Below are 27,202 nucleotides of genomic sequence, written 5' to 3'. Positions count from 1 at the left end.
GCGCCCCCCCCCCCATACACACACCTTGGTTCCTGTTGGCCTGTGCTGATGAAAACAATCCTAAACTTTCTTACATTTAAATGCTTGCCTCACTATAGCCTAGTACTCTTCATCCTCTCTCCCTATTTTCTCTTTTCACCTGGTTTGCATAGAAAACTCCAAAAACAGGTGAATATTACTTTTTAAACAGCACTCAACTGAAAATACTAAAGTTGAAACATTTGTGGTGAGAGACCATTATACTAGAGACATCATATCTATCTATCTATCATCTATCTATCTATCTATCTATCTATCTATCTATCTATCTATCTATCTCCATATCTATATAGATATATACAGATATATATGTTTTCTCTGTTTTTATATTGAAACACATTCCAGAAGTCTTGATTTCATTTTCTATATGGGTGTCTTTAAGACTCAGCATTAGAAAAGAAAGGGAATAGAGAGAACAACCAATCTGAAATCCTAATGTAACAGATGGAAGAACAGATTTTGTGAGAGAGTCAATGACTTGTCCAAAGTCACATAGCTAGTAAGTGTCAAAATCAAAAGTGAAATTAGGTCTTAGGATTTCTAGATCATCAATACTTCCTTTCATAAAATATCTAATTAGAAACTTTTAGAAGTTTCTTTCCTTACCTGACATGGTCAGAGAAGAGGAGGAAATATTAACTGTAGATGCAAGTGATGAGGATGTCTGAGTGGCTGAAGTCAAAGAACACTTGTGTCCAGTACGAAGGTTACTGGTCACACCGGTCACTGGTCAGTTGTGATCTTTCAAATTTGTTTACTGACACTCCATGGAAACCCAAAATTCTACCAGGTGGTGGTAGGTTTGGTGGGAGAATGATGTCACAAAGCAGGCAGTTTAAATGGATGTGAGAGCCAATAGAGAGGTCAGATTCCCAACAAGGAGACAAGATTGGATGGAGGGAGCAATAGGGGAGCTAAACCAACCCCTAAATGGCTGAGTTCTGGGATAGATGTGCTAGTTGACAAGAAAAATGTGATATTCTCACTTTCCCCAGGCTCTTACGTTAGGGAAATAATCTGCTTATTATATACACTCGTTAATTTAATTAGCTAGTAGTTACTTCTCTATAGTACGTTGTATAACATCCTATATAATAAAAGCCTAATATGCTAAGTGTCCGACCATTCATTCGATCCTTCGACCAGTTGCTATGATGCGCACTGACCACCAGGGGGCAGACACTCTGACCAGTAGGTTAGCTTGCTGCTGGTGTCCAGCCGATTGGGACTGGACGAGTCCTGGAGCCAACCTCCCACAGTCCCTCTCTGGCCTCTAAAATATTTCTTCTAATTTTTTCAATATGCACGAATCCATGCACCGGGCCTCAAGTGTATTTATAATTACATGTATTATTAATATCCTAAGAGATAATGGAAGTGGACATTTAGGTTTCACAATTATGGTTCTGAAATCATCAGTCTATCTGATTTGTGAACTTACTGCAGCTTTTGGAGAGCAAAGAAGAGATTAAAAGCTTGATTGCAACTTGGTTAAAGAGTAAATTGAAGTTTGTTGAGTGCTTGTTGTGGAGAATGATGTGGTCCAAGGCTCTTCTCTTTTAGTTTCTTCTTGAATCCTACCTTCCTTGGGCTGGGCTGGGCCAGGCCAGGTTGGACTTGCATCTCTCTTCTCTCCCTTTCTTCTTCTTCTTCTTCATTGTAGGCAGTGTTTCTAGACAAGCTTTGTTCTTGCATTCTTACACTCCCGGATGTTACTTCCTGTCAACTTCCAGCAGCAGCAGGGGTCTTCTTTTCAGTGTCTGATGCGGCCCAAAATGGACTCTGCCCATTAGAAGCAAATACCAAAGAGCTAGGAGTCAGCTGACTGCAAACCTTTCCTCTTCTAGCCTTTGGTTGCAGTTCTTCTGCCCATAATTTGCTCCCTCTGGTTCCTTGGGCTACGTAGGCTTCCTGCCATCCTGCTCTTCTATACAGGAGAGGCATTCACGATATTTTCCCCTTTCCTTCTCACATAAAGTGTATCTATCCAGTGTGGCAGTTACTGTAGTCTCCTCCCCCTTGCAAACAGCCGCTGTAGAATTTTGGGCCTCTAGGATTCTCTGTCTGCCATGCTTGGGTGGGTGCAAGGTCAGACAGAAATTAAGAGGGGAATAGTTAGAGAAAGACAGAACATGCATGGAGAATAAGGATCAGGTAATGTGGAAGTATACAGAAGAAGAGTTCTGTCCACTAGAGAGAATAATCCTAAATATATTTTTGTTTTTGTGACTTATTCATTGGTATATTTATAAAGTATGGATTGTTTTTATGCTCTGTATCAAGCTCGGGTTTTGTCCACATGGAGTGTGTGGAAAGGGCATTGTGGTGAGTTATACTGTGCCCCTGAGCATAAGGAACAGATGTGTGCACTCAGCCTGATTTGGCCTGGCTTGCCCTTGTTCTCTGCCCCTGGTTAGTGCTTTTCCCACTAACCACTCTTGTGACAGTGAGTTAGTGCTGAGCTGCTAATGACTTATACAGGATGGGGCAAAAGTAAGTGTACAGTTGTTTATATGAAAAATAATACAATAATTAGTGAATAATAAAGAATAATCTCTTGTGTACTCACAAGTATAAGCCTACTTTTGCCCCACCTTGTCCTCTGTTTTCTTGATGGTAAGGTTTTAAGGGTGCATAGACCAATCTACTTGGGAGCTTTTTTATGTCAGTGAGTAGAAAGTGTGTGATACAAGATGCCAAAACCCAAAGAAGATACCTCATAGATGGGGTCTCCAAAGAGACGTATTTATAAGCCTGCTTTTTCTTTTATCAGATTTGAGTTTTTTTCAAAGATGGGGGATGATGCTTAACTGAGAAAAATACACTGAGGGGTTGTTGTAGGGTAGACATATGGCTGAAACATAATTTTTTCAAGGTTTTTTCTATAAGCTTCATACCTCAGATCGCCAACTTCCATGATAATAGTATGTAACGTGAGGCTAAAAGTATATGTAATATCTGCAAGCCAGACCAGTCTGTTTTTAAAATTTTTCTGTTTTCCCATGGAAATCAAAAGAATCAATAGCTACTGCAGGTTAGGATGGATGGTGTAAGATTGGGGAAAGTGTGGTAAGATAAATTATGGTAGCAGATCAGTGCTTACATGTTAAAATACTCAGTTCCAACTTTCAATTCTATCTAGACAAATCCTTAATTAGGCCATTCCTGGATCCAAATCTCTATAATTATTTTCTCTCCATAGTCCTAGCCATTTAACTTTAGCTTTTGGGTTCTGCATCATTTAACTCTAAAAAAAAAATCTTAAATGTAGGAGGAGGAACCGAAAGAACTTTATTTCAACACTCTGAAACTTAGCATCAACCTCTACCCTGACCTAAATTCTTTTTGTAGTTAGGGTATTGTCTTGACCCACTTCCTGCATCTTGTACCCATTGGGATAATTAGGATGTGTCTTGATGAAATATAACCAACATATCTGCACCTGGATGCTTTCTTACTCTCACTTTTAATTTAAATAAAGACTAGAATCCCTCAAACCCCTTCATGGTACTTGGGGCCCTATCAGATACTGCTAGATTTTATAGTGTCAACTACTTAGCTGTTTAGTGCTCCAAATATCCTTTGCTCCTGTATTTCCCATTTCATTGTACTACATACCTATTAATGCATTCTTTCACCTCATGTTGGATCCACTCCCATCCAAAGGCCTACTCTTTGCTAGGTCTCATACTTTCTGAAAACCCTATGGTGCCTAGGTCTGGAGTTTCTTGTGTCACATAACCAAATTTGTGCCCTGTTCCCATCTCAAGCTTGTGTCTTGTAGCAAATTGGAAGTATAAGACCAATATTATTTTTCTAGCTTCTGATAGCTTTATGTCAAGTCTGTAGGTATTTGTATCAATAATACTTTTTTGGCCACTACAGGCCTGTTGTATATATTTTTCATAAATTCCAAAAGAATATTTTATGTTTTTGTATCAAACTTGAATGTGGCTAATTGTACCTTTGCAAACTGTGCTGTGCTAACTTACATATCTTTTTCAAATAGCAATTTACTAATATTAACCTATTTTTAATTTTGTGGTAATTTTCAGAATTGTAAATACTAACCAATATAAACTTGGTTAGTATGATTGTCCCAGAAATATTAAAAGTAGTGATCTTTTGCCCGACCAGCATGACTCAGTGGTTGAATGTCAATCTATGAACCATAAGGTCATGCACGGTTCAATCCCTGGTCTGAGCACATGCTTGGGTTTCAGCTTGATCCCTAATGGGGTGCATGTAGGAGGCCACCAATCAATTATTCTCTCTCATCATTGATGTTTTTATCTCTGTCTCACTCTTCCTTCCTCTCTGAAATCAATATATATATATGTGTGTGTATATATATATATATATATATATATATATATATATATATATATAATTAAACTAGTGATCTTTTTACCCATTCATTCATTCATTTATTCAATTACTGACCATTCTGCTCCTCAGCTTACCCAGATTTCAAATCGTTATGAATATTAGTAACATTGTATATAAGGTATTTAGAAAATTAGAAACTAAAAATTAAAAACAAAAGACATTTGCTGTTACAATTACCTACAGTTTAATCTAAAATATGGTATTCTGTTTAGCCTTCAGACCTACTTTAGCACATGAGGTCCTTTGCTGTTTCAACTCACAGCTGAATTGAGAGTTTTTGTATCAGATACAGGTCTCTATGCCTGATAGAGTATGGAAATCTTAGACTTGAGTTCCACTCCTGCCTATTATATTTTGCTATTTTCTAAAATGTAAATATGTACTACCTGGCACATGACAGGAACCCAATTAAAGTTTCATTGTGAATGGGATGTAGGTTAACACTTTATATTTGGAGGGAAATTAAGCCATATCTTTCAAAATTTTAAGTTTGCATAGCTTTCATTCCAGAAATTCTACTTCTAGGAATTTAAATATAATTCTATACGTGTTTAAGGATGTTTGCATTGCAGCCTGTTAATGGAGGGCAAAATAACTGCAACCAACTGAAAGTCCATCCGTATTGGACTGGTTATATAAACTATGGTGCTCACAATCAGTGCAATACTATGCAACCATTAAAAATAATAGAATGGATGTACACAAAAATTGACCTGAAATAATCTTTTTGTAGCTATATTGTAGAATGTATATTGTATGGTGATTTTGTATAAAATAGAGAGTATCCATATTTGAATTAATAAATATTTATATACACTATACAATAAGTGTGAATGTAAGCACTTGGAAAACATGTGGAAGGACCGCGCTGGGAACTGGGGCAGTGGGACTTAACTTTTCTCTCCATGGGCTGCAGGATTGAGCTCTGAAAGTTCTGTACAAGGACTCATGGACCTGTGCTACCGGCCGCCGCCTAAGGAGGGCGCCGTAGCCACTAGGGTCCTGTTGACTAATCCGCTTTTCATTCAGCCTGCGCGTGACGTCATCGCCACGGGCGGCGGCGCGTGCGCGTTATCTAGGAGCCCGGTGGGCGGTGCCTGCGCAGTGTCTGTGTAGGAGCTTCCGGCGGAGGATCTTGTTTTGGGTCCACGGAGCTGGGCTGGCGGCGTTGGCGCTGTTGGCGTGGGGCGAGCGGTCTCTTGGGGTCCACATGAGCCAATGGCATCGTGCCCACAGCGGCCGGGGCCGGGGGCGCGCCTTTTCTGGACGTTCTTCGGCCAAGAAGAAGGGCGGGAACCACATCCCCGAAAGGTAAGGAGGCTTGGCCCCTGGGCGCGGCCCTTCCAGCCCCCAGCCCCCAGGCCTGGGCTTCATCTCTCCGGGTCTGCCCGTCAGCCTCGCCGCGCGCTCGGCCTGTCTGCCCTTTGCTGGGAGGCTTTGATCCGGTCGCTGCCCCGCCCACAGGAGTTGAAAGGGACCGTCTGTGTTTCTGACTTTTCTATATATTTTTGTTGATTTCAGAGGGGAAGAGGGAGGGAGAGGGAAAAGGAAAGAGATAGAAACATCAATGATGAGAATCATTAGCGGCCTCCTGCACGCCCCCCAATGGGGATCAAGCCGGCAACCTGGGCATGTGCCCCGACCCGGAATCTAACCCCTGGAATCTAACCGCTGGAATCTAACCCCTGGAATCTATCTAACCCTGACCTCCTGGTTCATAGGTCAAGGTTCAACCACTGAGCCACACTGGCTGGGCTCCCATCCTTTTAAAAGCTAGGCTCTGCCAGGAGGCTGGGGAGATGGCTGTAATACTCTCAATAAAAATAAAATTTTTAAAAAATTAACCTTTTGCACTCGGATGTCGAGTGTGACTCGACCTGGTTAGCATCGGTAGCAGCTCGAGAAAAAAGCAAGCGAGTGCAAAGGATAAGGAAAAAATATAGAAAAGTGAGGCCCTGCCCATTGCCCTTTCAGGTGAAATGTAGAAGGATTGCTTTTTAAGATGGGGCTGTCAGTTTTGGGGATACTCATTAATTACCAAAATAGAGCCCCCCCCTTAATTCCAGAAGTTGTGCTATTTTGACACAGAAAATGTACTATTAAGTTTGAGTTTAAAACCCACCAGTATCGTTGAACTTTTAACCGAAAAGTTTGTTTGTATTGTTTCCAGGAATGACAAAGGGCGTACTGTTGCTTCCTAATAGGCTTATTTTTCTATAGGTTCAAATGATTAATGTTGAGCCTTTGCTTATTTTAAGTACAGCGAACCCTTCTTCACTCCTTGACACCTTTCCTATCCTCCACCTCGTACTTCATTAAGTCCCCTTCATTTTATGTCCTGAAAATATTTGAATATTCCAGTTTCTCTCCCTCAGCATCCTAATACAGAACTTGCCTGTTAGGTCCTCGATTGCAGTTAAGTCCTCATTATTAGAAGTATATCCATCTACTCTTGTTTCCTTCCAGTCCATTCTTCACATGGCAAATCCTTTTAATAGGCAAATTGGAACATTGCTTATAAACATCACTCACTCAAAATCATGTTTCAAGAAAAAACAAACTCTTTACCTTGGCAAGCAGGGCCCTGCTGTCTGCTCATTCGCTTGCAGGGGACGTTCCCGCCCCGCCCCTGGCTGCTCCGCACCTGCGCGCATAGTCCCAGAGTGGCCAGGGGGTCGTTCCGGGACACCAGCCACTCCGGGCCTACGCGCAGGCCTACAGGCTCAGAGCGGCCTGGCTCCTGAGGACGCCTGCCCCCGGGACACAGGCCGCTTGGCTTCGACGCGTGCATAAGCAGCTGCAGATGTTCCTGCCCTGCCCCCTGCTGCTCCGTTCCTGCGCATGTAGACCCGGAGTGGCTGGGGGTTGTTCCGGGACCCCGGCTCCTCCAGGCTTACGTGCGGGCCTATGGGCTCAGAACAGCCTGAGTCCTGAGGACACCTGTCCCCTGAACACAGGCCGCTTGGCGCTGGTGCACGTGCAAGTGGCCGCCTCACACCCAGCCGCTCTGTGCCTGCGTATGCAAATTAACTCGCTATCTTTGCTGGGTTAATTTGCGTACCCACTGCTGATTGGCTGGTGGGCGTCGCGGAGGTATGGTCGATTTGAATAGTTCTCTTTTATTAGTGTAGATGCCACCTTAGTATTCAGGACCAGGCTAGGTTTTATCAGGGATATCGAAGTTCTGGCAGTCTCTGGTGTTAGGCATTCCTCATTTGTTGCGACCTTTGCACTGTTTGTTGCCTTGTACATTTTTTCAAGATGGGGAAACAGGAAAAGGGGAAGTACAGGTAACTCGGTGGGGATGAATAAGTGGAGCAGCAAAGCAAAGGGAAGAGGGGACTGAGGTGTTCAGTCTGTGCTGGGAGAAAGGCTACAAGAATTTGGCTAACACAAATGTATTAACAGGTGGCAAGACTATCTCCCTGTTGGACAGAGGATGCCTGGGACGCGTTTTATTGCTTTCAAAGTTCCTTTGAAAAAGGTAAGCAAAAATTAACCAGTTAACTGCCACGTGTCCAAAACGGAAACCATCCCCACACGCCATGATATTTTGAATTTAATTTAAAAATAAATTTGCAATGAATATTATAAAAATAAATATATTACTCAAAATTCGGGTGTTCTTGAATATTTTAAGCTGAAAATTCTCACAAAAAATGATTTTAAAGTTGGTTAGGGCTGCCACTAGGGAAAACATTTTTTATAGACGTGCGTGGCGTGTGGGGAAGGTCCACCGTTTGTGTCCACAGACGCTTATGGTGTACAATTAATTCAATATTTTTTTAGAATTCTGAATTCACCAGATAGAACGGTGATTCTCCATTCCATCACACTCCATTTTCTCTTTTTATAGCATAAACTTTGTATTTTGCCTTTTACTATCCTGAAATTCATAGATATTAGTAAATACAAGCCACTTCCATACTTAATTAAAAAAAAAATCAGTGTAGTGCTGTAACTATAATACAAGGAAGAAATAAAAGAATTTACAATTAAGTAACATATTTCAATATGTAAATATTTAGGTGTAACTATATTAGAAATAGAGAAATAGTCAATCACTTGCTCCATAAATGCAAAAATTGCAAATGCAGACTCGGTTAGGTGGGTGATATTGCCTTAGTCATACGAGTTTCCTTGACAGTGAACAGCTCTTAGTAGATTTCCAAATAAAACCAAGTTCATCCTTCACTTGGTTAATAAGGTGATTATTATCCTGGAAAATTCAGTGTACATTAAAACCCTTTGTGTTTGTTTGTGAAATGAAGTTTGTTTCTAAGGCTTCGATAATTATGAATAGTTTTTTCACTTATATGAATGCTGAGTAGGGAATTCAAGAGACATTCAGGTATGAGCCACACTTGTAGGACTGTTGTCTGAGTTTGACAAGATGTCTAGCTCCATGACCCCACCCATTACATACCATTAAGACCCTTTGCTCCCATCATCACAACCAAAAAAATGCCCTGGGTCAGCAAAATTAGGATTTCAGCATGGAAATTTTGAAAATTGTTTTTGTTTGTTTGTTTTTTCCATTGAGGAGAGAGGGAAAGGGAGAAAGAAGCATTGATGTGAGAGAGAACATGGAACAGTTTCCTTCCTTTAGGTGTGTGGGATGACGCTCCAACCAGCTGAGCCATACCAGCCAAGGCTGAAAATTGTATTTTTGTTTGACCTAACAAAGGAATAGATGGGGAAAGCATTTGACCAATTAAAAAATGGTGAGAAGAAATTCCATGTCTCATTAAACTGCCCAGCATAGCATGGATTAGCATCAGAAAAAGTCCACTTTATTTTATTTTTCTGTTTTTTTATTTTGTTTTGTTTTTTTTGTGTTTGTTTGTTTTTTTTAAGAAAAAGTCTACTTTAAATGTATTGGGAATTTATTTAATTTGTAACTCATATGATGTCATTATAAAAAGCCTCTTCTAGCTCTGTGTACTTAAGTGATTTCATTCAGTGTTGGGATTAAGACACCACAAAGCTGTATAACTACTCCCAGGGCAGTCTAACCTATTCATGCAGTAGGATTAGGGAGATGCATTACCCCTGTGTAGAAGTCAAATGTGACATTGGTTTCCTGTGTGTTTTATGGAATTCACCTACGGAAAAGTCACCTCCATACTTGATAATCACTTGTTTGGAATATAAAATAGAATATGTTAAGTGTCAATGCCATGGCCAGAAATAGCTAGGAATTCAAAAGAGTGGGAAATGCTAACAGGGTTAATCAAGGAAGACTTCCTAAAGGGTTGTGACTTAGTTACCAAAAATTAGTTATTGCTCAGATACCTGGAGATGATAATTGATCCACCAGCTCCAAATCTTCAAGAAACTGGAGAAATTGTATGCCTTGTTGTGATTAATTTAGTCTTTAAAACTTTTACAATATTATGTGGAAGACTCGACATCATAAATCAGTTAAATCTTCCTACATTTATTCATAAACTTAACTTCATCTCAAATGGTCTGATTCTGATACTCATATAGAAAAATACACTTAAATAGCCAGGAAAATTCCCCAAAAGAATAATAATGGTGGAGGGGGATCTTCTAGCCCTACTAGTAATTAAGTATAGGAGATTTTTAGGTTAGTGCAACTATTCTGTGTGACACTGTAAGGGTAAATACATGTCCTTATAAATTGCTCAAACCCAGCCCTGGCTGAGTGGCTCGGTTGGAGTATTGTCCAGTATACCAAAGGGTTGTGGGTCCAATTCCTGGTCAGGACACATACCTAGGTTGCAGATTTGATCCTTGGTCGGGGGCAACTGATTCATGTTTCTCTTAACATCAACCTTTCTCTCTCTCCCTCCCCTTTCCCCCCTTCTCTCTAAAAATACCTTTGGGTGAGTATTTTTTAAAACTCGGTTAAAACCCATAGAATTACAATGCAGAGTGACTCAATGGAAAATATAGACATTAATTGGTAATGATGTGTCATTATTGATTCTAACAAATGTACCACACTGATATGGAATGTTGATGTTTGGGAAGGCTGTGTGGGGTGAAGGAGAGAGTGTTTAAGTGAGAACTCTTTACTTTCTGCTCAGTTTTACTGAACCTAAGTGTGCTCTAAAAACGCATGTATTTATTAAAAACACACACACACACCTTTATTGTTGTCACTGAATAACCAATAAGATCTGGGGAACAGAAGACACAAGCCAAATACATGAAGACTATTTAGCAATTAAAGTCTTTCTTCTTATACACATTTAAGAACTATCATAAGTGCCTCTTTATAGGCATTTCACTTGGAGCTGAGATACATGGGACAAAATTGATGTGGTCCCTGCCTTCTGGGAGTTCTATGGTCTGGTTAGGAGACCAACATGAAACAAACACAGAAGTAAATATATAGATACGAGCTTATTTTCTTACCTCTAGTCTGTCTGGAAGAAAGGATTGTAATATTACTTGTAAATTATAGAAACGTGAAAACTGTCCTTTGAATCTTACTGTATACTAGAGGCGGGGGTTGGGGGGGGTGGGGAAGGTCCCTCAGCCCGGCCTGCCCCCTCTCACAGTCCGGGAGCCCTCAGGGGCGGGAGGCGACGCGGTGATTAGGGGAAGGCGACACCCCCATCACATCTCTGCTGCTGTCACTGCTGGCAGCGCAAGCCTCAACCAGCCCTGGTTACCTGAACCTCGGGCGGCCCTGGGCAGCTGGGCAGTTGCCATCCGAGGCTTGCCTGCGCCTCGGGCCGGCCCTGGATGGCTGGGGGACTCCGGAGGCAGGTGCAAGGCAGGGCTGAGGGAACTGGGCACCGCCATCTTGTGGCTGTGGGCACCGCCATCTTTGAGGGCGTGGCCGTCAATTAGCATATTCCCTCCTTATTGGCTATGGGCACCGCCATCTTTGCAACAGCGTGAGGGTCAATTAGCATATTCCCTCTTTATTAGATAGAATCAGCAGCACAGGGCTTAAATAAATGGGTAATATAATACAGAATTTTAAATACCTTTTGCTGTTTGTTATTTTATTCTCTCTGACAGAGTTTTGAAGAGAAACTTGCTCCAGAAGAACGCTTTTCCCCCTTGGACCTTTTTAACAAAATCCAAGAACGAAATGAAGAACTTGGACTGATTATTGATTTAACATATACTCACCGCTATTATAAACCAGAGGTAACTTGAAAAGAACCTTCTTTTCTGATACTATAATAGTTCATAGTAATTAGTAGTTATCACCTTATGCCAAGGTGAATCCATGCCTTCTTTCATGGGTAGTAATTGAAAAAGGAAACCAACTGGTTTCCTTAATTAAACATTTCTAATTGCTGTCTCAAAATGAGATGAAAGTCATGAATTAAATTAATATTTGGCAGTAGGCTTTGTATGTGATTAAGAAATTCTATAAGCGACCATGTTCTATATTTTGAAAAGGAAGTAAACTTTTCAAAGAATAGTAGAAGCCTAAAAGAAAAGAGAGGAATGTTCGTTATGTCTTTAGCCTTTATTTTAATATATTTTATTGATTTTTTCTAGAGAGGAAGGGAGAAGGATAGGGAGTTAGAAACATCATTTTGCAGCCAGATGTGGCTCAGCATTCAAGTTAATTCAAGTCCATTCGTCCATGTGTGTGGGGCAGGAGCCCCCTGCAGCAGGAGTCCCAAGTGGACCCGAATGTGAGGGAGAGAGCGCGCACTTCCTTTGGAAGTTTAAATATTTAAGTATTTCGCGCTTGCAAGTGGCCACACCCATCTTGGCCATTAATTTGTTCCCAGGTATGACTGGCAGGCAGGTAGGCACCTTCCCACGTCATTCAGACCTTACTGAGCATGCATCTAAACTGCTTGTCCAGTCCCTCCCCCCATCTCTCAGCAGGGAGCAGACTTGGAGAATGTTAAATGTAGCTTTATGGCAAAGCTATGCAAATGGCATGCCTATATCTAGTCTTCCCTTTCCTCCTTTTCTGATAAATAATAACCAGACTATTACCACTGCATCACACTGAACCATTAAACAATAACAACTCATTTCCCCTCTCCTCAGTCCCTAGTAACCTCTTCTATTTTCTGTCTCTATGAATTTGCCTCTTCTAGGTACCTCATATAAGTGTTCATACATTTGTCTTTCTGTGTCTGGATTATTTCACTAAACAATGTTTTCAAGGTTCATCCGTGGTATAACATGTAACAAAATGGCATTCCTTTTTGATGGTGGAATAATCCATGTGTGTATATACCATATTTTGTTTATCTGACTTATTGATGGACCCTTGGATTGTTTCCACCTTTGGCTATTATGAATCATGCTTCTATGAACATGGGTGTACAAATATTTGTTCAAATCCCTGCTGCCAATTCTTCTAGATGGATAGATAGGAGTGGAATTAGTAGTTCTGTTTATCCTTTGATAATCTGCCAGACTGTTTTCCACAGTGTCTTCTTGTTTTTAAATAATTATCATAAATTTTAAACATATATAGTAGTAGACATAATACTCTGTTTCATCTGTACTTCTACATGTTTCTCTCCATTTAATATTATTTTGAAATAGATCCCAGATACAGTATTTTACCTTGTACATTTTTGGTATGTATATTTAAAATATAAAACTTTATTCCTTAATATTATTCTTTAATATTAAATATACAGTCTGCATACAGATTTACAGTTATCTTCTCAATCTCATTAAAAAATTGTTTTTAAGAATTTGATTTGGATCCAAATAAGGTCCACACTTTACATTTGATTTTTAGGTCTCTGAGGTCTTATTTAATCTCTAGGTTCTCTCTCCATGTCTCCTTTACTTTCCTTTATTTCCCCCCTTGGATTTTATTTTTTGGAGAAACTAGTAGTTTGTCTCCCATGATTTTAATGATTCTGTCTCCAGGTATTGTTAAAATGTTCTCCAGTGCATTTATTTTAAACTAAGAGGCCTGGTGCACGAAATTCACGCACTCGGGAGTGTCCCTCAGCCCGGCCTGTGCCATCCTAAAGTCTGGGAGCCCTCGGGAAATGTCCAACTGACGGCTTAGGCCTGCTCCCTGTGCAGTAGGACATCCTTAGAGCTGCCACAGAGGTGGGAGAGGCTCCCACCACCGCCGCTGTGCTTGCCAGCTGTGAGCCCAGCTTCTGGCTGAGCGGCACTCCCCCTGTGGGAGCACACTGACCACCAGGGGGCAGCTCCTGCGTTGAGCATCTGCCCCCTGGTGGTCAGTGTGCATCATAGTGACCGGTTGTTCTGCTGGTCTGTTGATTTGCATATTAGCCTTTTATTATATAGGAAGATTGGTAGTTGGATCTAGAGGCTTGATCAGATTCAGGCTTGGTTTTTTGTTTTTGCTTTTATTCTTTGTAAGACTGTTTCATAGGTGATGATGTGTTTTTCCATGGAGGCATATAAGTGATGGCCTCTTTCTGTTATAGTATCAGTCACTGATGATTGATACTTACATCCAGTAATTCATTTGGGGCTTCAAAAATGGTGAATTCTCTTGTTCTTTTTCATTTATTAGCTGGGTATGTTTCTGTCAAAAGAAGCTTTCCCTCATCAGCTATTTGATTGCCCAGTTATAGAGACATGATTCTTCCTTCTTTAACAGTTTTTGAAATAATGAGTTGATTCACTAATATCTTCCAGTCATGACCAGTTAGATTTATTTAATTGTTTGTTTTGTTTCATTGGGAACTTCATTGCAATTATTCTTATTGAGGCACAAATCGAGGTCCTGTCTTTGGCCCCTGAATGTGGCCCCTGACATGTCATGATGCCATGACATTAGTTGTTCCTTTACTTTTCAGTTAGGATATGTGTTTGTATGGTTTTGTTGTTGTTGTTTTAAATGTTTTTATTGATTTTGGAGAGAGAGAAGAGAGAGAAATATAGATTGGCTGCCTCCTACACGCCCCCTACTGGGGATTGAGCCCAAAACCCAGGCAAGTGCCCTGCCCAGGAATGGAACCTGAGACCCATTGGTTCACAGGATGGTGCTCAACCGACTGAGCAACACTGGCGACGGGTGTATGGTATATCTTTTATTTATTTATTTTTTAAACATATTTTATTGATTTTTTACAGAGAGGAAGGGAGAGGGATAGAGAGTTAGAAACATCGATGAGAGAGAAACATCAACCAGCTGCCTCCTGCACACCTCCTACTGGGGATGTGCCCTCAACCAAGGTACATGCCCTTGACTGGAATTGAACCTGGGACCCTTCAGTCCACAGGCCGACGCTCTTTCCACTGAGCCAAACCGGCCAGGACAATGTATGATATTTCTTTTAAAAAATAGTTTTTATTGATTTTAGAGAGAGAGGAGAGAGGAAGAGAGAGAAAAACATTGATGTGAGAGAGAAACATCTTGGATTGGCTCCCTCCTGTATGTCCCCTACCAGGGATCAAGCCCACAACCCCAGCATGTGCCCTGACCAGGAATCTATAGTATGACCTTTATGTAAAATACATCACAGGTTCATACTAATATTTTTCTTTTAAGTTCAGAAGTGCAGGATTTTCATTTAACTTTCTCTGGGTTTTAATCAGTATCACTTTCTCCTATCCAGTTCTCAACAGTGCTTGAAATTACCTCAATCTTACAATTTAATTCCAAGTCTTCTGATTCTATTATACTTAAATCACAGTTGCTTTATGGTCCTTGAAATGTAAAATATTAGGTAAAATTATTTATATAACTTTTAGTTACATATGCATTCATTCACATGAATTTTGCTTTCAGTGTTGTATACCTATTGACTAATGAAAATCTAGTGATAATTCTTGGTTGAAGCAGCTTTGGGAAAAATGGTTCTTTTATCAGAATTACTGACATACTAAGTTTATTATAATCTCTTGATTTATATTTTGGCTCTTCTAATTATTTTTTAATTCTTCCCCTGCAAATAAAATAATATGCATTTTAATGGTTTTGCCTTATAGGACTTACCAGAAACTATTCCTTACTTAAAAATTTATACGATTGGTCATCAGGTGCCTGATGATGACACTGTTTTAAAATTCAAATGTGCTGTTAATGGGTTTTTGAAAGAAAATAAAGATAATGGTGAGTTGTGTGTGTTTTTTTCCCCCCTTACCTGGACTTTGGTATTCGCTTTTAATTAGGTTGGGAATTTTTTTTTCTTTTTCTTTTTTTTTTTTTATTGAGGTATTATATGTGTACATATCTTACCATTACCCTCCCCACCCCACACCCATTAGGTTGGGAATTTTAAATATTTTTAACAGTTCCTATATTCGGCCTGTTGTATTTGATAATGCGGACCTATCAGGTGGTGGTAATAGGATAAGATGTTTGTTTTGTTTTTTTGTAAGAATAATGGAATTCTTTGTTTTTTCTTTTTTATTGTTTATTAGAGAGAAAAGGAGAGAAATGAAGGGAGAGAGATAGAAACATTGATGAGAGAGAAACATCATTGATGAGCTGCCTCTTGAATGCCCCCTATTGGGGATTGAGCCTGGAAACCCGGGCATGTGCCCTGACTAGAAATCGAATGATAGTGACCTTTTTGTTCCTGGGTCAATGCTTGACCATTGAGCCACACCGGCTGGGCAAGATGTTTGTTCTTTTATTGTTAAAAATAAATAATTTAGCCAAAACCGGTTTGGCTCAGTGGATAGAGCGTCGGCCTGCGGACTGAAGGGTCCCAGGTTCGATTCCGGTCAAGGGCATGTACCTTGGTTGCGGGCACATTCCCGGTAGGGGGTGTGCAGGAGGCAGCTGGTCGATGTTTCTCTCTCATCGATGTTTCTAGCTTTCTATCCCTCTCCCTTCCTCTCTGTAAAAAATCAATAAAATATATTTAAAAAATAAACATAAAAAAATAAACAATTTAGTTTGGAAAGTGGGTTTAGTGAGAAATATGAACTGAATTAGCTTATCTTTTTTTTTTTTAGATATTTGAATGGGAAATATATAATCAAATTAAAATGTTCTTTTGTGTTATTTATTAAAAGGTTAGTAGTGGGTGGAAGAAAACATTAGAATCTCGGCATCTTAGAGTGGGTAAAAGAAAATAAAAGATAAAGGTTTAGAGTGAGACAGACCCTTAGAAGCAAAATAAAATGGAATGGACTAGTGGAAATGCATCCTCATCATTTGTATTTAAAATATTCCTGCTGTTTTTCCAATTTGGGCACAAGTAAGGAAGGTCATGGTCACCTCTTGTTAGTTTTCAGATGGGAAGAACTTTAAAAAGCTGGTTTTCTTGTTCCTGCTTTAAGATCTACTTGACTGTGTTTGAAAGCAGATCTCAGTAGCTTTTGAATTTTAAAGAATCAGTTGACTTTTTATGGCATGTAGCTATCAGAAGGAACATGGTGTTTGCCACATTTTAAGACTGAGGAACCTTTTTTTCTTTGGAAAACCACACATCCACAGGACAAAGTTTTCACTGTCCTCTTTCTAAATTTAGCATAAGGAGTATACACTTTATTAAGTAAATCTGATATAATGTATGTGTGTGTGTGTGTGTGTGTGTGTGTGTGTACACACACACACACACACACACACACATAGGGAGTAGGGGAGAAAGAATAGAGATAGATATGGGAAGATAGGGGGTAGGAGGAAAGAGATAGATGGGATCAATGGGTTTTAAGATAAATTTTCAAACCATTACCTAGTTGCTTAATGTAGATACTAGTTCTTAAATATCTTAAGCCCTGGTCACAGATCTCTGTGCTTTAAATCTTGAGAGGCTAGACTTTGCCTGTGATAACCACAGCATCTACAGGGGAGGTAAATGATCTTATTTGTATGAACTGTAGTCACAGAAACATTACCTCTTAAATGTTAGGGTAGAGCTGCTGGCCTCACTGCTTCCAGGCTTCTGTGTGTGGAACTGGTACGCAGTGTTCCATCTGTTCCCGTGAGGGCTAGAAGATCCATATGAGTGCATGAGGACGTGTTTGTAAGTCTTGGCCATGCACATGTTAACACCACGTGTAGTGTGCTGCATAGACTGACCCCATGTGGTCTGCTTGCATTGTGCTGACTTCACTGTGTCTGGCAGTGCTCCCTGCCGTAGCGGTCTCAGGACCTGGCATACGATCCATTCTACTACCCCTGCTCTAAGCTCCTCCCACAGATACCAGACTCACTGATGAAGAGGAGCACCCTATACAGTCCACTCCCTAGACCTGGTAGACTCAGAAAATCAATTGATTCAGTAAACACTTGAGAGCCTATTGGGTTTATTATTAGGGTATGGGTATTTAGAGGTGAATAGCAGTTTTTGTTTTTCTCCAACTTTCCTTTTCTATAATTAAATCAGTTCAGACAAATGAGTTTGTCTCAGTGGAGTTTTACTGTAAGTACCTAACCAGGCCTTTCACAGTCTATACTATTGCATCTAATTGGAGGCTGTGAAAAATTTCCTAGGACAATGAATTTTGACTTTATAGTAGATCATTATAGTATGTTCCTAAAAAAACACATTTCTCTTCAGAGTCATTTATTTTCAGGTAGTGGTAGTGTTGTGGTAACTTATAAATGTTACTCTTCAGAAAATTGTATAACTTGTTTCTAGGATATTTCATTTATTTAATGCTACATTCCCTGTTTTATAGACAGACTTATTGGTGTCCACTGTACCCATGGTTTAAACAGGACTGGTTACCTCATCTGCAGGTGAGTTGCCAACCCTAAGAGGCAGACCATGGCTAAGTTGTTTCATTTAAATAATGTAAATTATTTGCAAAAATGCAATCCGTATAGAAATGTATGATGTAGAAAGCAAGCTTGTCCCCCACCCAGAGATTACCACCATTAAGTTAGTACATATTTTTTCAGACTTTAAAAATGCAAATCTAAGCATATACATGTAATTTAATAGTGTCATATTTAGACATTCTGTTTTATAATTTAATATATGGTGGACATACTCCTATGAAAGTATTTGGAGACCCCATTTTTTTTTTTATGGCTGCATTGTTCCTTTGCTTACTGATGAACATAAGAATCAGAAGATTTTCATATTATAAAACATTAAAATAATGAACATTCTTCTATGAACATCTTTGAATATATATATTGTTGTCTCAGATAATTTCACTCAGAATGGAATTTCTGAATCAAAAAGTTTATTATGCTTTTTTTTTCAATGTTGCTACAGTGTATTGATTTGTGTTTGTTCATTCAGAAAATATTCATTGAGCATCTGTTATATGTAAGCACTGTGCTGGGTGCTAGCAAAAAGACTTGTGAGACTTTGTGAGCAAAGAGACTTGACTTGCCCTTTGTGGATCCTAACAGTCTAGAGGGGGAATAGCTATTCAAGAATCACACCTATGCATATAGAATTACAAATAATGCAAGTGCCAAGAAGGAGAGGGACATGGATATTAAGAGAGCATATTAATAGGAGAATTTGACCTCATCATGGAGCTTAAAGAAGGATTTATTGTGAGGTTTGATCTGATATCTGAAGGAATAGTAGGTATTATCTTAATAAGATAGGGACACTGGGGAGAGAAATCTAAGCATGAGGAAAAGTAAAGACCCTGTAGCAGAAAGCATATGCTGTGTTGGAGGAACTGGCCAGGGAGGCTGGGCCATGGAGGAAGCATGGCATTAAAATAGGCTAGAATAGGTAAGACCTAGATTGTGCAGGCCTATGTTTAAGATTTTAGACTTTATCTTAAAATAAATAGAAAATCATTGAACTCTCTTCTTTGAGGGTGAGTTAGTGTAGAACATAATCAATTTGCCTTTTCAGCCTATTTTGGTATTGAGTGGAGAATACACTACAGGGGCACAAGCATGGAAGCAAGTAGACACATTAGAAGGCTTTTGTAGAAATTGAGGCATAATGGTGGCCTCACCCAGGGTGTGGTGGTCATTTTGGTGGACAGATATGGACATATTCTAGAGAAAGCAGGTGATAGATTGTTTGGATTGGTGGTGGGTTGAAAATGAGGATAAGGAAGAAATGGCGGGCAGTGATGGTGACTTCTAAGTTTCTGGCCCATACAGTTGATTAAATAATATTTTTTAGATAATACTTTTTAGATATGATATTAATTTTCCCCCCAATTTGTCTTTTGCTGTTTGTTAATTGGCTCATTCCTACATCCTTGGAATAAAGCCTTTTTGTGATCATAGTATATCATCCTTCAATAATTATTGGATTAGATGTGCTGATATTTTCTTAGGATTTTTATATCTATTTTTGTAAGTGAAATTGGACCTTTTCTGGGAAAACTTGCTTTTTAAATTTTTATATATTAATGACTCAAATTATGTTGTTTTGTTAGGTATTTGATTGATGTAGAAGGCATGAGGCCAGATGATGCAATTGAATGTAAGTATGAAGGTTATCACTGTTTTCCTCTTTTTATAAAAGTTGGAGGTGGGAATGTAGATGAATTAAATTTTGGAAAAAGAAAAGTTAGTAATTCATTTGTTTTGACATAAGATAATCTTTTGCCAAAAGTTTATACAGGGATGTATTTGGAAATAATGCAGTATAACAGCCTGAATAATTAGTCAATGAATTTCAGCTCTGATTTGCTTTCTCTGGAAAAGATTTGCTTTTTGTACAATTATTTCTAACAGTTCTTCCACTCCTCTAAGTATTCAATAGATGCCGGGGGCATTGCATAGAAAGACAAAACTACATTGAAGACCTTCAGAATGGTTCCATCAGAAGGTGAGTTGCATTTTACATGTGAGTTTAGGGAGATTTGTTTTTATGTCATTATGTTGCACATACCCATTCTTCTTGTAGCTTGTTTACTTGATCAGGGAAACCTAAACAAATAGGAATGGGGGGAGGATGGGATGATTACTTTCATGGGCCAAAATATCCTATATAATAAAAGCCTAATATGCAAATTGTCCCCTCGGGTGGTCGTTCAACCGGGAGTTCGGCCGCTCGCTATGATGTGCGCTGACCACCAGGGGGTGGTGTGGAACATGGCAGGCGTCAGCGACGCAGTGCTGGCAGTGGGTGGCAGTGGAGGCGCTGCCGGCCCCTATGGGCTCCGACAAGAGCGGGACTGCGGCGGGATGGTGGAGCAGTTGAGCGGGCAGCACCAGGCTAAGGTGGGTGTGAGCGGGGGCCCGATCGTCCCACCGGTCACCCCGCAGACAGCGACCAGCAGGGAGGCAGGGCCGTCGCCCGGCTCCCAGGCGCTGAGGGAGCTGGGCAGGGGGCCCGTCCCTGATTGATCGCCCCGTAGGTGGGATGGTGGAGCATGTGAGGGGGCAGTGCCAGGCCAAGGCAGGGTGCCAGGTGGGGCTGTGAGGCTGGGGGCGCGAGCTGGGGCTGCGAAGCTGGGGGCGCAAGCTGGGGTCCAATCTCCACAGGCCACCCCGAGGGACCCCACCCATGCACAAATTTGTGCACCGGGACTCTAGTAGACACTATATTGGCTACTAAATTTGGAAGGTAGTAATATTGTATGTAAAAAAATTCTCTTTGAGGGATCGGAATTCCCGTGTATCCAGATCAAGTGGTTTTGAATACTCACCATATATGATGGAACCAGCCCACACCACTAATAATGCTGTTCATCAAGGACCTAGGAATAACAGACATTGGACCCAAGGTTACCCAACACCTTCTCGCCATTTCCACACCCAGACCCAAGATTTACAGCAGTCAGTAAGGTATGTTTGCTTTCCCTTTTTCTAGAATTGAAATAGAAGTGAATAGTATTGCCATAGCCAGTTTGGCTCAGTGGATAGAGCATTGACCTGTGGACTAAAGGGTCCCAGGTTCGATTCCAGTCAAGGGCACATGCCCATGTTGTGGACTTGATCCCCAGTAGGGAGCGTGCAGGAGACAGCCAATCAATGATTCTCTCTCATTGATGTTTCTCTCTCTCTCTCCCTCTTCTTTCCTCTCTGAAATTAATAAAATTATATTTAAAAAAAGAGAAGTGAATAGTATTATAAATTAGTGCAAACATATATATATATATATATATATATATATATATATATATATATATATATATATAAAAGCCTAAGCAACCATTTGACTGTTCGACCGGTAGCTATGACAGTCACTGACCACCAGGGGGCAGACACTCAATGCACAAGCATGGAACAGACTGATGAATCTCAGAGGGGAAGGGGGAGAGTGGGAAGAGATTAACCAAAGATCTTATATACATACTAGAGGCTCAGTGCACAGATTCATGCACCAGTGGGGTCCCTCGGCCTGGCCTGCACCCTCTCGCAATCTGAGACCCCCAGGGGATATCGGACTGCGGGTTTTGGCCTGATCCCCGCAGGCCAGGCTGAGGGACCCCACCAGTGCATGAATCCGTGCTCCAGGCCTCTAGTGATTATGATAATAAAAGCCTAATATGCTAAGTGTCCGGCTATCCATTTGACTGTTCGACCAGTCGCTGTGACATGCACTGACCACCAGGGCAAACACTCCAACCGGTATGTTAGCTTGCTGCTGTGGTCCGGCCTATTGGGATTGGGCGAGATGGGCCGGACACACCCTGGAGCCCTCCCGGGGTCCCTCCCCAGCTGGTCAACTGGCCCCGATCGGGACTGGGCAAGATGGGCCGGATACGCCCTGGACAAATCCGTGCACCGGGCCGGTTTCGGCCCGTTCCCTGCAGGCCAGGCTGAGGGACCCTACCAGTGCACGTGCACCGGGCCTCTAGTATTATGATAATGGTGAGGAATTGGCATTTTCTTGCTGGACAGGGTCAACCACGAGGTATCTTTTCTTCATATTTTGCATTTAAAGCTGAAAATTCAAGTATAGTAGGGGACATATGTGACTTTACAGAGACATTTGGGAAAGGGACTTAGAAATTTTCATTGTTTCTAACCTTAGTTTAAGCCATCAATTTGATGTCACTACCAGAAAGGATCTTGCATTCTTTGGCTACATTAATAGTCGTATTGTTTTCAGAATAAGGAAGGTTGTTATTTAAAGAGTAAGTACAAATTATAGGGAAAATATAGTAAAAATTCCAGTAGAGAAATTTGCAAAGGATTTGAACAGATAAATCACAAACATACCAGTATTTTGACTTGGGAAATAGGAAAAAAAACCTCAGAACAGTTAAAATAGCAAGGTTCTATTCTTTACCTATTAATATAGCAACAGTTTTTTATAAAGCTGTCCGGTGTAGTGGTTGTCAGGCTGACCTGGATTTGCATCCTGGCTTCGCCCTTCACTCGCTGTGTAATCTCGGTTTTAAGATTTCCAGATTTCTCTTTTCTTATTAATTAGATGTAGATTTTAAGAATACCTACCTCAGAGGGATTTTGTTGACCATTGCATGAACTGAAATGTACTTTGGCACATTATAAATACTTTCAAGAAGATGTTAGCATTTTTGGAGTGTCATTGGATGCACCAAAAGGTCGTCAGCTCAATTCCCAGTCAGGAGCATATGCCCAGGTTGTAGGATCGAACCCCAGTCTGGATGTGTGCAGGAGGCAATCGATCATTGTTAATTCTCTTTCTCTCTGTCTGTCTCCCTCCCTCTCTCTCTAAAAATCAATTTTAAAAACACAGCACATTTAAAATGTTGCTTGTGTTGCCAATGGCACTGAAAATTGGTACGGTCCTTTTGAAACATAACTTGATCGCTGTAAAAAATGCTCATACCTGGTAATTCCACATTGAGACTAAGGAAATACTTCAAAATATGGAAAAAGTTACATTTATTTAATCATTCAGCACATTTCTCAAACCTCCCTAATACATATCAAATACATCTAGGTACTCAGGATACAGTAGTATATGTTCTGAGATGTTAAACCCAAAGTTATTTACCATGGTGAAAAAGTAGGTAACACCTTACATTTCTAACAGTGAAGAATAGCTGGGTAAATTATGTCCATACCGTGACATTTTATAAAGCCATGAGGAGTGTTAGCTCACTTATGCTAAGTAAAAGTAATAGGTTATGATTTAACAGTAAAAAAAGAAATTCTAGGGGGAAAAGATCAAAAAGGAAATATTAACCAGTCTAACTAGGTTAGGTAGGATTGAGAGTTGGGGGAGCAGAGAGCATTATTTTTCTTTTCTCCGATTTTAAATTTTTTTTGTATGATTACATTCGATTTACTGACCTTGCTTTTAAGACAATTAGATTTAAATCTTTCTAAATTTGTTGCATGTACCATGGTTAGAATTTCTATGCTTTATAATTGATTTATATATCTATTTCTTTATAAAGTGAAAGCAGCTTTATGTTTTCAGAAGTAAATAGCTCGTTCTGTCTCATGCCGATCTGCCAGTCTTGGAAAGAAAGTGTCTGATTAGAATAGTGGGTATTTACCTCTGTAGTAAAAGGTGGGAAGGCTCCTGGGAATCTGTTGTGCGCAGAGACCTTAGGGTAGGTAATGTAACAGCATTGCTTTTAATGTACCTTCAGAATAACTCATAAAGATGGATTTTTTAAAGAACTGAAAATCCAAAGATTAAGCAGTTTATTTGCTAAGGTCACACATGTAGAAAACAGTAGATCTATGTATTATTTTACAAAGTTTATTATATAGTTTATTAAAACTAATAGTTTATTACGTTTTGTTTTGTTTAAGAAAATTTTCACAGAATCAGAACGTTTACCAGAGAGGCCATAACCCTCCTCCCCCTGGTCCCCCCGGAGAGGACTATTCACAAGGAAGGTACTCTTGGAATGTACAGCCAAATGCCAGTCAATTAGCCCAGAATCAAAGCTGGTGTCCTGGCAGTTACTATGGACTACCCTACCCGGCCTATTATGGATGGACCCAATGACGCAAACCTGTCCTGGAAATCTATCGGGAGCCAGCAGGACTGAAGATAGTTGGAGTGACTTTTTATACAATCAGGTCAAATGCGGTTTATAATCTATTTTTTTCTACCTTAAGTTCAAACATAAGACAAAATTATATTAATACTTAACTCTTTGCTGTTAAATCTACAGTATTTGCAATACTGAAGGAAATAATCTGTTGTTCAAGTCTTAATATTTTCAAAATAACATGTTATTTTAGAACTGATCAAGTAATAAAGAACATCCATTGTACATAATTTTTAAAGATTCTATCTTTTCTTTGCATTTTCTTTTGACTAAATTTGTGTTATGAATGTGTGTATACAAAAATTTCTAGTCATTTTCTATTGACCAATCATTAACGGTATTTGGTGGGTTTTTTTTATAATATATTTTATTGATTTTTTTTACAGAGAGGAAGGGAGAGGGATAGAGAGCTAGAAACATCGATGAGAGAGAAACATCGATCAGCTGCCTCCTGCACACACCCTACTGGGATGTGCCCGCAACCAAGGTACATGCCCTTGACCAGAATCGAACCTGGGACCCTTCAGTCCACAGACCGACGCTCTATCCACTGAGCCAAACCGGTTTCGGCTGTTTTTTTGTTTTTGTTCTTACCCCTAACTGTTCAAGATTTCTTTTAAAATCTATCTAGGAGACAATCTCTTTGAAACCTAATCACTTCTGGTAAGTAGTGGTATTATTTTTGCGATTAGGCATTTCCTTCTTTGGTAATCTCTTGCGGGATTTGACCAACTTCCTTTCACTGAATTGTCAGGTATGCCATCTAACACAGGAGTGGATAAACATTTAGGGATTGGTTGTCAATTGGACAAGAGCCTGATAAACCAGAATGCTGGGTAATTTACCAACATTTATAATTGTTACCAACTGGGTAGAACTACTCAGAAAACGTGAAGGCTTTCGTAGACTACAAAGTTTGCTCAGAGAACAGAAGAGTGTACTACACAAAGCCTGGGATATCTGCGAAGACTTGCATGGCTCCTTGCATTTTTGCTTCTCTATTGAATGTAACTGCTGGGATCTCTCTCCACTTGCCACTCACAGTGCAGTAGTGCCTTGACCTTGATGCTTTCTAAGTTTTCTCTTTTGCTGCTGTACCTCTAGGACACACAGATGGATCACGTGGGAGGTGTTAATTATTTTTAGTTGCAGAGGAAACCAACAACCTTTGTTTGCTTAAGAAGATGTCTCGCCCTAGCTGGTTTGGTCAGTGGATAGAGCATCAGCCTGTGGACTGAAGGGTCCCGGGTTTGATTCCAGCCGTGGGCACATGCCCGGGTTGCGGGATTGATCCCCAGTGGGGGGCATGCAGGAGGCAGCCGATCCATGATTCTCTCTCATCACTAATGTTTCTCTCTCTCTCTCTCTCTCTCTCTCTCTCTCTTCCTTCATCTCTGAAATCAATAAAAAATATATTTTTTAAAAAAATGTGTCTCAGCATCATAACAAATGATGAAACTTGAGCCATTGGCTTCCTTTCTTAAAGCCTCTTATTTTGAAAATGTGTATCAGAATGTCTTATACTGCATGTGAGAGTTATTTTATCTTCTCTCTTTTATATGTGAACAACGTGTTGAACCTGACCTTAATGAAATTAGCTCCGTCAAGTTGCTACCCTTCCTCTAAGTGACGGCTCAAAGTTTTTCTTTGCCTGCCACATGAACAGAGATGCAAGAGTTGTGGCTGCTAAAAGGCTGGTCCTGGGGAATTGTTCCCCAGGATACATCACGAAAGCTCACTTGTAAAGAAATAGGAGCAAGACAGCTGGTGAGGCAAAAAAGAGCGAGTAGGGGCAGGTCTGGGAATCCAGCTGGTCTAACAGTTCTAAGGAGTTACTGGCAAGCAGTTTCTAAGGGGGACATTGCCAGCAGAAGTGCCACATATAAACACTGCCACCTTCAAAATGCTTTCCTTACCCTATTCCCTCTGTCCTTGACCTTGACCAGTTATCAGCATGGCTTGTTAAAATCTAGGCTCCATTTGCTATCTGTGTCTCACTTATTCTTCAACACACTGTAGGTCTGGCTTCTGCTTGCACCCATCATTGAAAGTTTTCTGGCTAAAACATTAGCAACTCCCTTTTTAAAAGATCTTCAGTGTTCTATTTAAACTTTTCAAATTTATTTTTATTAAAAAAACCACATGAGTAGTTTAAAATTCAAATAGTTCTACCAAGTTTACCATGAAGAATAGTCCCAGCCACCACCCCTGTTTTACCCGATGATAACTCCCCAAAGGCAGTCGCTAAGTAATTTATACATTATCTTCCAGTATTTGCTTCCTTTTATATATAAAAGGCTAATATGCTAAGTGTCCCTCTGCTTATCTGCCCGGTCGCTATGATGCGCACTGACCACCAGGGGGCAGACGCTCAACCCAGGAGCTGCTGTGATGCGCACTGGCCATTTACAGAGAAACAGCAGTGTGGACCTGGCACCGACAAAGCAACACTCTGCTTCCCCCAAGTGACACCACCCCAGAGCGTCATCCCACCAAATCGCAGCCAACGCTGCCAAGACCCCATGGAGCAAAATGTGACCCACAGTCCAGCCCAGCCTAGAAACGGTGGCTGTGGGCGCTGGGTAATGGTGTCCCGTTGCAATGCCCGGCTTCCTCTCCTGAGTGACAAGCCATCCTATATAATAAAAGCCTAATATGCAAATTGACCGAACGGTGAAATGACCAGTCACTGTGATGCGCACTGACCACCAGGGAGCAGACGCTCAATGCAGGAGCTGCCCTCAGCCTGCAGGCCCCAGGCCATCCAAGGCAGGTGCCAGTAGGGCCCTCCCAACCCCCATCACCCCACCAGTGACCCCGATGATTGGCCCTGATTGCTGGCCAGGCCTAGGGACCTTACCCATGAATGAATTTTGTGCATCAGGCCTCTATAAATATAAAAGGCTAATATGCTAAGTGTCCATCCGGGTAATGACATCACGTAGCAACGCCCGGCTTCCTCTCCCTAGTGACAACTAGCCTGCTTGGAGTTTCTTCAGCCCAGGAACACAACTTGCTTTATAGCCAGGTGCAA

General features: G+C 40.6%; 1 protein-coding gene across 1 annotated transcript; it reads left to right on the top strand.

Moving 5' to 3' along the window:
* The first annotated feature begins 5,542 nt into the window (after nt 1-5,542).
* On the top strand, nt 5,543-24,389 carry DUSP11 (dual specificity phosphatase 11). The gene is made up of 9 exons (XM_079792208.1): nt 5,543-5,739; nt 7,837-7,912; nt 11,431-11,562; nt 15,319-15,442; nt 17,968-18,028; nt 19,654-19,700; nt 19,973-20,048; nt 20,825-21,010; nt 23,924-24,389. Exons 1-9 carry the CDS (start codon nt 5,639-5,641, stop codon nt 24,120-24,122), a joined length of 1,002 nt encoding a protein of 333 aa, XP_079648334.1. The 5' UTR covers nt 5,543-5,638; the 3' UTR covers nt 24,123-24,389.
* The last annotated feature ends 2,813 nt before the right edge of the window (nt 24,390-27,202 follow it).

The sequence above is a fragment of the Cnephaeus nilssonii genome, assembly GCF_951640355.1.
Source record: "Cnephaeus nilssonii genome assembly, chromosome: 15".
Lineage (NCBI taxonomy): Eukaryota > Metazoa > Chordata > Mammalia > Chiroptera > Vespertilionidae > Cnephaeus > Cnephaeus nilssonii.
The sequence above is the reverse complement of the archived record's forward strand: the minus strand, read 5'-3'. Positions and strand labels throughout refer to the sequence as shown.